This window comes from Argopecten irradians, chromosome 8 (assembly GCF_041381155.1).
Source record: "Argopecten irradians isolate NY chromosome 8, Ai_NY, whole genome shotgun sequence".
Classification (NCBI taxonomy): Eukaryota; Metazoa; Mollusca; class Bivalvia; order Pectinida; family Pectinidae; genus Argopecten; species Argopecten irradians.
In genome coordinates this window covers 35,077,172-35,087,899 of record NC_091141.1, presented here as the reverse complement: position 1 = coordinate 35,087,899, position 10,728 = coordinate 35,077,172, and the positions used below count along the sequence as shown (strand labels likewise).

General features: G+C 32.3%; 1 protein-coding gene across 1 annotated transcript in view; it reads right to left on the bottom strand.

Annotated features, from left to right (window-relative positions):
• Window positions 1–1,567: 1,567 nt before the first annotated feature.
• The window catches only part of LOC138330217 (polycystin-1-like protein 2), a 48,074-nt gene continuing 38,913 nt past the window's right edge, over window positions 1,568–10,728 (bottom strand). Inside the window, exons 21-30 of the mRNA XM_069277673.1 lie at window positions 8,403–8,975; window positions 7,565–7,605; window positions 6,985–7,142; window positions 6,154–6,343; window positions 5,531–5,665; window positions 3,973–4,191; window positions 3,279–3,396; window positions 2,543–2,666; window positions 2,105–2,144; window positions 1,568–1,755 (exon numbers count right to left, since the gene is read on the bottom strand). Coding sequence (XP_069133774.1) covers window positions 1,735–1,755; window positions 2,105–2,144; window positions 2,543–2,666; window positions 3,279–3,396; window positions 3,973–4,191; window positions 5,531–5,665; window positions 6,154–6,343; window positions 6,985–7,142; window positions 7,565–7,605; window positions 8,403–8,975 — 1,619 coding nt within the window. The 3' untranslated portion in view covers window positions 1,568–1,734. The remainder of the gene's footprint in view (window positions 1,756–2,104; window positions 2,145–2,542; window positions 2,667–3,278; window positions 3,397–3,972; window positions 4,192–5,530; window positions 5,666–6,153; window positions 6,344–6,984; window positions 7,143–7,564; window positions 7,606–8,402; window positions 8,976–10,728) is intronic.

The window sequence follows — 10,728 nt, the reverse complement described above, 5'->3', positions numbered from 1 at the left end:
AAAATAACAACACCGTGAAAGTTTTATGTATGAAAATCGCGAAATTAAGCACTCGCGAAAATATCCACGTTTATAGTTTATCGTTTTTTCAGATGTATTCGAAGTAAACGATGCAAATTATGAAGTCTTCGACATACATAAGCAATGAATATTTCATTATCAAATCATTTATTTCACTATCAAATTATTTATTTCACTTTCAAATTATCTGATTCACTATCAAATTATTTAGAAATAGTCCTTAATATTGACATATCTTTCAGCTATCGTTACATGTACCACAAATGTGGCAGACATCTTGTATACAAATCTGTAACCAAGGAGTATAAAAGACGCACAACCTGTCTGACAGGATATCATTATTCAATGGTAGTGTAGTGACGCTGATATCTGGATAATTTGTATACCGTATTCGACTCAATAAGCGCCCAGCAGGACGCTTAAAGATTAAAGTTAATAAGGGGCGCTTAATAGAAACAATTTGGACTAGCATTTCATAAAATTATTCTACAAAGTAAGCCATAAATCAATTTGTATAAGAAATCAGTAAGGAAACCAACATAGTTTCCATATTTGAAGCCTGAGAAAGGGGAAGGGCGCTTACAGGGATGGGAACGCTTATTGGGTCGAATATGGTTTATTACCAACATACTTCTTTGGATTAGCTGGGGCACCATAGAATCACAGATATGTATTCAAACAAAATAATATAAAATCCTCACTAATTTTATATCAAAGACGAGAATTTATTTAAAACTTTCATTGTCAACTTAAGTTAACAGTTCAATGATAATTTCACCTGCTTCACATGTTCGAATTTCAACATACTTCATTTATGCCTTACCTAACGCGTGTAAAATATTACTAGACTTATTTACAGTAATAAGGTAATATTACTGGGTACAAAATAGTAATTTGACATAACAACAATCAAACCTTATTCCATATGTTATATCAAAAATAATTAAAAAATGATAAATATTTTAACACATTTTTATACAAATTAAGAATATGCAAATCTTTAAAGCATCGTCAGTTGGATGAGAATTATGAAGTTATTTTTTATGGTATTTAAACTATTATATACATGTCGATGATTGTAAGCATACCATGATTATTAATTCATTGCCAAGAAAAAAATAATTGTTACGATATATTTCTGCATTGTGCTCGGTGCTGATGAAAAAAAAAAAAAAAAAAAAAAAACAAGGCAAAAATTTTTACTTTTTTTCAACTATTAAATTCATTTTAGCACAGGAATATACAATATTCAATCAATTGGACAAATGTTACTGTTTTTCATGCGATTAAAATTATAATTGCTGAAAAAATTATGTTTGTACAGTAAATAAAACATTACAGCTGAAAATGCATACAACATATGGGACATTTACATAATTATACACACACATATACTTTTAAATGATACAACAGGGGCTATCATTTTTTCAATAAAATGTTTATAGACATGCTTTGCCTTGCGTATATTACATTGAATATCCGAATGAATTTGAACACTAAAAGTAAAGCATTTATAACGTATTTAAGGATACAATACACTCATTTATAACGTATTTAAGGATACAATACACTCTTTGTGTTGTGGTTCGATTAGCGTGGCTCTTCAGCACGCGCGAAAAAAACATTTTGAGCGAACGTTCTTAGTACACATATACATGATCAGTCTTGAAAAAGGACTTCGTATCACAGTTAAGCTTCTCGCAGATTCCTAGTTTAGAAGGAACGTTCTTCTTTCTGAAGGAGAAAAATCCATTAGTATTTCACGTACATACATACGTTGTACTGCAATAATTCCGATGAATGTAATTATTTTAAAATAAAAGGTATTCCATTTATTTCATTTTCATTTCAATATATGAGATACTGAGATTAAAGATTTTCTAATCCATGACAAGTTATCATTGCTTAGTTATGCTATCATTGTATGAAGTTTGAACGTCTGGTAACGGAAAATCTTTAAGCAGTATATTTTCAGTAAAAGTGACCTTTGAAGTTGACCTTGTGACTCCAAATTCAGAAAATATTTAAGCACCAAATATACTAACTCTCTCTAAACCAATAAATAAATTAAAACTAAACGCACTTGTTCCTCTTCCGGTACAACCATCACAGTTTTAAGCACACTGAAGCATAAATAAAATACATTTTATCAATCATGATTCTGGGTACATGCGACATATTAAATGAACTCATATTGTGAACAAATGATATTATGTTCACCATAATATAATAATAATACAAACAGAAGACGCTCACACTTTCTGAACACATATTCACTTCTGCGTTAATTCGAAATCATTTATAAAGATGACTTTATATATCGCTTCGCGGTCCATATTAAATATCGATGACCTGACCAAATTTATCCTTCGATAGAACCACCAGAACAATACCTTAATCCTTAAATATATCCAGTAAAATATTAACAATATATCCGGTTGATTTAGTCATAGGGTTTCAAAAACTGCATTCTGGGCCGATTTATTTGAAAGTACTAGTATTTAAAGTTAATATCATTTACCCTTGTCGAAGGTTGTCTACTTTAAACAAGAAGTGCCCCAGATTATTTTTCCGTACTGGCGTTGTTCGTCTTTCCCATATCCCAATTCCATCTCTTGTCCGGAGGAAAAAATCTCTTGGTTTATCTGAATGGAGGATAAAAACATTTTTTTAGATATTTGTTAGTCATTTCATCATTTTTGTAGGTTACGTCATTATTTAGTACTTTTGTAGGTTACGTCATCATTTTTTGTAGGTTACATCATCATTTTTACAGTTTGTCTGTACACTGTAATTCCAAAGAATATCCATGTTGCGACAAACAAAACATGAAACCATACAACAGTAAGTCTATTGATTTATTTATGATATTATTAAAATCGTTTTTGTATCAAATAAATCAAAGTCTATACGGGGTCTTAAGTAGACGATTATATGTCTTGACAATCTGCGTTTGGCAAATTTGTTTGCAAGTCAAAACAAAAAAACCCATAAAATCATGGTGTAATATAAGGATATTCAATTTTAGATCACAATGGTTTTTCTGTATATTTTTTTTATGAAGCACATTTCCACGAAAGGACATTGACTAATGGAATACAGTTGGCAAAATAAATATTACATAATATGACAAAATCTTCTATTTCATACCTCGCAAGCATATCTTATGCCAGCGAATCTATTTTATATTCGTTAAAAAATGTCACACTTAATTCTGGATTGGTGTTTTTTGTAAAAAAAAACATTAATGTTTTTACTTTTCTTGCTCGGAAGAGGCTTTAAGTATTCTGTTTGAGGCAACGTCATCTTTACTGGATATTTGACGTCACTGCTCACTCTGATGTATATAATAGGCGCTGGTTTCTTGTCTTCAAACTGATATAAATAAAGCATAAGACAAAAATCATTTTGAACGCGATAAAACAATTTTACACTTAGAAAATGCAATGTTTCCGACGTTAACAGTTTTCTTATACATGTATCTATATACCTTCAAGGTACGTATTTGCACAATGATGAAATCGGTAATTTTTTAAGCATTGTTTTCAGATGTGAAAATTGGGCACTTGTGAATTCACGCATTCGGAAAAGTTGGTATAATAAAGACAAATAAAATTTAGCATAATGCTATTGTTAAAATAGGCCTGCCCTTTGAATATAACTGATATCCAACATGCAGTTAATATAAAACACTTATTTAATGTACATAATATATATATTTACCTGATGAATATACTAATCTAATTAAAATTCCGCTCCATAACGATGCTCTGCGTTACGTTCTTGTATTGGAGCGTACGATAAATTATCATAGTGGAGCGGAATTACAAGTCTAATTTTAATTAGATTGATGAATATACTAAATATTATTTTCACACACGGTGAAACTGACAAACTTGTAATCCAGTTAATGATTAAAAAAATGGGTATGAAATCTAAATATGTCTTTACCATAACTGACATCTTGCACGATGTCTCAACCGAATTCTTTTCTATCGTAAAAGTAACTCGTTTATCCTGACTCAATGTAACCATTGCGCCCAAATCGGAAACAACGTGAGCCTCAATTGTATCACGAACGGACTCAGAGGGCGCCATCCACGGGTCACACTTGGCGGCAATGACGTGGCTCGGACACGTGTTCAGTTTGACTCCTATGCAAGGACTTTCCTGGAAAATACAATTTAATGCAATCGATGAAACGAATGATACACTTGTATGATAAAATCGTTGTTAGCATTAAAAATCGACAAAAATGCATTCAATATACCACATTTATGCACAAAACCATTTGTATAATTTCTGTCTGTTATGTCACAAGTGGTACAAATGGTTCTATTCTTCAAAATTCGCAGCTTGTGGTAATCAGTAAAACAATTTGCAGTCCACTAGGAATTTCACATATTGAGTATAGTTTCAGCCTTAAACTGAGTTCTGAGACTGGCATGCACCAGACTCTAAATTGTTGATAAGATATTCTACTACTAGATAATCCCCCTCTAGTTTGAATCTCAGGGCCTGGTCAAATCTGAAAATCTCTCCCCGAAAAATATGGTGAGTACAAACACGTTGATTTTAGTCCTATCAACAGCCAGGGTCATTATAACATTATATTTTAATACTCTTGAGACTCTTGTCCTATCAACTGCGTTTCCTTTACTTGAGAGAACCTGAGTACCCTGCCACAGGCTTTCGTAGGTCGTTACGTAGTAGACCTTTTAATGCCTGGCACGAGTTCGATTATGACCACTTGGGAACTTACATTACAATTGACTTTGTCTTTTTGTATACATGAAACTCAAATTCAGGATATTATGACAAAAAACTATTGTCAAAAGAAATTAAATGCGAGAATCTATGTTCAAAATATATTTGAACAGTGATCGTCATGGTAACAGTGCTATTCATTAATATTTTACCTGGCTATAACTATGCTATTCTATAAGACTTAAACTGACAATAACAATGCTATTCTATAAGACTTTATCTTACTTATAATGCTATTCAATAGGACTTTACACTAATATAACAATGCTATCCAGTAAGACTTTACCTGACTATAACATTGCTATTCTGTAAGACTTTACCTGACTATAACAATGCTATTCTGTAAGACTTTACCTGACTGACTATAACATTGCTATTCTGTAAGAATTTTTACCTGACTATAACAATGCTATTCTATAAGACTTTATCTGACTATGACAATGCTATTCTATAAGACTTTACCTCCTGACTATATACCTGGCAATGATAATGTTATTATGTAAGATTTTACCTGACTGTAACAATGCTATTCTGTAAGACTTTACCTCCTGACTATATACCTGGCAATGATAATGCAATTATGTAAGACTTTACCTCACTATAACAATGCTATTCTATGTAAGACTTTACCTCCTGACTATATCCTGGCAATGATAAGCTATTCTTTAAGACTTTACCTGACTATAACAATATTATTCTGAGATTTTACCTGTTATAACACTACTATTCTGTAAGACTTTACCTTACTAGACGGTAGTGATAGATATCTTTGCCATGTTACTCCTCTATCGTAGCTTGCTATAAGATATATGTCTCCATATGACGCTTTGGACACATCCACTATGTCCCTGTCCACCACTTTGACATCTACCGGACCCTGTCAAAGAGTTAATAAAAATCACATAAAAATCACGTTTATGTGGCGGAAAGCAATTCATAGTTATATTAGCTTGTCAGTAATTTATCTGAAATCTATATTAGACTATGGTATACAACTGATTTTAGGATATGGTTTTTATTTCACAGGAGTAAGTTATATATATAAAACAATTTCTAGAACTGAATTGCATATTCTGTGTTTGCATATTACAGAGTTATCTGCCCTTGCGGGTAGGTATTGATTGTGGCGTCTTGTGTTTGCGAGTGTAACGTCATACTTTTCGGAGAAAACGACGTGAATTGCGCTGACAAAACAATGACGTAACAATCGATACCTACCCAAAAGGGAGCTAACTCTGTAGTATGCAAAGACGGAATACACGTATCCTTTTTCTGTAGTTTTAAACCACTTCTGTAATGATAAAATTCTGTATTGTGCAGTTAATTTGAATGTCGAATTGAAACACAGTGTTGATTTGATGTTACCTCGTCAGTAAGACATTCCGGGACGTCAATTACAAACAGGTCACTTATTAGCTCTAGGTAGGTATCGGATGGAGGGCCCACCTTACGATTCATTTCATTCCTCCTGATGTGTCTGGCACTAATCTCTTCTTCCTCTAGAGCCTTGTTGTAGATCAAGGTAAGTAGAAACCTGTTGGCGTTATCCATATATCTGCTCGAAAGAAATTAGACGATGAAATTGATAAATATTTCAATATCACATAATCAACGTCTTCGATACTGAAAAAGTTACTATCAGTCGTTTTGTGTTCACTTCTGGTCTTAACAAAACAAAGGGCAGTTTATTTCATTGAAGAAACTTTACCAAAACGGGGGTTTGGCGATTACAAAATAACGTGGGTAATGTACAATATAGCGGCGATTAGTGCCACCATCCTGTGATTATGACGTTATCATTTGACGTGCGTTTCGTGAAGTCATAATCGCATGAAGGTGGGACTAATCGACAGTAAATTTTACTTTACCCTGCGGTTATGTTATAGTTAATGGGTGAATATAACAGCGAACACTTTGTTGTTTCACATCGTATTGGATCTTTGAATTTTATTTAACACTGAGGTATACAGAAATAAATTGATGTATATATACTTTCTGAAAAATATATTTTTATCAGGTTTAAGTGCTGAATTCAAACTTCCGCTTAAATAAGTACGCTTAATTTATTCACTGTCTCTTTTGAAAAAAAAAAGACGAGCAAAACAAAACAACAAAAATAAAATAATTAAAAAAAAAGGACTAAGCGAAAAAATGTGTCCTCAATGTTTGCAGCAAGTACAATGATAATAAACTTACAGGTAATGTGACTCTGTCTCTAGAAGCCGGGATATACATCGTAATTCCCTGGATTTTATAACTTTCGTTGTCCATATCAGACATCCTTTGACAAACTGGGCCTGAGTATAAAAGTCCTCCTTAACCAAGCTCACCATCTTCTGTTGTAGATCAAGTATCTGTAATAAAATAACAGCGCAAAGATGCATTGCCAATTTTATAACCTGTCATTTCAAAACATTACTGTATAGCCGGTTATTTTCGCGAAAGCGGTATTTTCGGGAGTTTGCGGTACATTCCTCTGACCCCAAAAATGTAATGCGTGAAATGTTGAGAAATCATAATCAGTAAATCATATATACCGAAATTGCAAGAGAGCCAAAATTTGAAACCGATACAATAAAAATTTCTCCATTTTAGTTAAATTCGCGATAAATTTTATCTATGAAAAATACCTTTAAATGAAATATATTTCTAGAATCATGTATCTTTATAAAAAATATACAGTGAATCCTCCCAATGAACATAAATTATGATATAATTAGCTATTAATTTAAAGAATATTTTGAAGACAGGTATTGGGATGGACTATGGTTCTGACCTTCTTATCCATGTAATTTCTTTCTGCTTCATCGCCTTCTCCTGAAATAAGTATGGCATACTGTTTAAACTACAATATTGGTGGCTACTTTCTCTTGAAATATTTCATGGGCGGAAATATTCGTGGTTGCCAAGCGGGACAGCAATTTCAATAACATATAAATAGCGTGTAAACAAAGTTAAATAGCATCAATTAAAACAAGTCTTAGATGAAAAATAAAATAGCCCCGTCCGTAAAATCACTCTTTATACAGAAAATATCATGTAAATTCTAATTATACAGAAACTTTAAGTTACATAATAATGTTTTTTTGTTGCTAAAATTAAATGAAAGGAATTTTGGATACATACAATAAGCGGTAAACGGATACGGATATGTACGTATTGGAAGGGGAGTGACCCTTATTCTTCATAGTTTGTATTTTCTTGTTTTGAACATTGAATTTGAAATAAACTCATACTATCGTAATTTTCATGCTAGAAGTACAATACTTTTTAGCGTGTGAAAAACATCTCAGGAAGGCTACCCGCTCAATCGAATACGCACGATCATTGCGTGACTGCCTTGTATATGTGATACTTGGGTAAAGGGAAATATTATATGGATAACGTTATAGTTTGTTTCATTGTTTAACGATTGGTTAATATTATGAGATCAGAAGAGGAGAAAATTAAATGTGTTATAAAAATATGAATAAAATAGACGCAAAACAGAAAGTATGGAATGTTTTATGGATAATGGTCGCTCCCTTTTCAATACGTATACGTATACCGCTTATTTTAAGTATCCCTATTATGATGTTATGTTATGAAGCTAATGGTGTTTGCTTTATATATACCTTCTTTACCTCCACTGTTTGAGACAGGATGCACCTTTGAGATATGCAATAATTGAGCAATGGTGTCGAATTTATTCCAAAAATGTCCATTCAGTCGTTTGTCGAATTGGTATTCTCCTTGTCTATTAATGAGATCTGTTGCATCGGAGAATGCCATGTTCAATGTACTTATGAATAAATTAATGGTAATAAGAGTAATCATAATTGTAAATATTCCAAATATGCAGATTATCCCCACATCCTCCACATTAATGTTCTGACGGAAGCTAACCATTCCAATCGTTACCTGGAAAAGCGACAACACAGATGCTCCCACGGAATAAAATTTCTCCTCCACGTTTCCGTACATCAGATATATGAGCATGGAGAAAGCCAATATGAGGTTAATTAGGATAAACATAAATCCAGCGAGCTTATGTCTGGATATGATGATGGTTGTCCGCATTAAATGCATATAGTAGTTAAAGGAGAGAGGTTCCAGAAGCTCAAGCGTCGCTATAAAGCACACAGCGCTAACGGTGGCCCTGTACCATTCATCCATTAAGTTGACTTGTTCGAAAGACACGAACGATCCTGTAAAAAATGTATACTGTCAATGTATTAATACTTGTGTACGATTTATTTGCCAGTAGGTAGATAAATCAAAAATTAATCAGAACGAGAGTGTCAAGTATAGATTAGTTCCATGGTACTAAGTCGTGAAATAATATAACCACGAAAGAATTTTTAGGCATGGAATATTGCACGTGAGAATAAGGTGGTTTATCACATAACTGGTCCGTGTTTTACGGCCATGTGATAAATATCGTAAGAGACATGTGAAATAACACTTTCATTACGTTATATGTAGTTTTGACGTCATAATATATAAATGTCGTCGCATGATTGTTTCAATAGACGGAAACGTCACATCCGAACCGAATTTCTACTTCTTTATATAGAGAAGAAATTTGAAGTTTGTTTATATATTTCTATTAGCAAAAGTTATGTAGTAAATATAATCTTACACTCGTGCCTAAGGCTGGTGGCATATCTAATTTATAACTTGTTTGATAAATTTCATATTTTATAACAACTCACGTAAAATCCTCTAATTACATGTCAGATACCATTTTAGGCATTAAATTAATTTTCAAAATGATCATGACCATGTCAAAATGTGAACACGATATTATTCCATATATTAAGGGTTTTTTATCAATATGTTAACATGTGATAACACTGCTCTTACTACGTTTACCGCGTCTTTTAAATTCCGATGTCTTAAATGTTTCTAAGTAATTTCTTCTATGTAATTTAGGATTGCCGGGAGTTCTTCTTATCATTTTGAAGACATGGATATAGGTTTTGCATTAAACATTTTCACTCCAAAATGTACGTTTTCACTCCAAAATGTATCAAAATGTTTTTAATTTAAGTTCATGTATTGATACAGTAGTGATCTCTGTTTTTACCAAGAAGTGTTTTCGCACCAGTTTTAGATTAAAGATGCTCCACCACTGACAAATGGATTTTTTTTCTGTATCGAAAACGGGAGCAGAAGAGTTAGTATTCATCTTCAGTTGCAAAAGTTACTTACTTTACACCATTATCACCATTGAAAAGTCTGAGCTTCTAATTTTACTTCAAGATAAAAATATTAAAAAGTAATCAATTGCATCCCGAAAAAAATCCCTGGCACTATATCATGTATGGAATGAAGTACTGATTGCGCATGCATAAAAAGCAAAATAAATTATTTTATATTATTTTTGTGTTAATTAGACGTATATACACACGATTAAACACAAATTATTGGTAAAACGATGAATATCATTTATGCTCTATCGGCGGTGGAGCACCTTTAAAATAATACATATTAACAATAAGTTGTCCTCTTCAATTTAACTTTAGATATTGCTTGTTTCTAACCAAAATCAGGTCATTACGTATTAATACTTAGCGAAATATCCGAAAACGCGTTTATTGCAAATCAATTTGATTAGTTCTATAAATAAAGCAGAGAGCACAATTACTTAATTTCTTCAGGATAGTCAAGATTGCTTTTTAGTGTATTCACGAAGATATCTGGATAAGTTCGAGAAATGATTTAATATGGATTTCGATAAGATTTATAATCAGTTTAACAACCAAAAATATATAATTAAGCTTGCTGTTTAGTATAATCACGAATATGCCCAGATTCTCAAGTTCGGGAAATGGGGTATTCTCGTATTCGATGAGATTTATAGTCAGTTTATAGAAACCAATAGATGTACATAATTTTTATAAAATATTTGTTTAATCAACGAAGTGCGGAACTATCACAAATTTTCGGCCGCTAAAT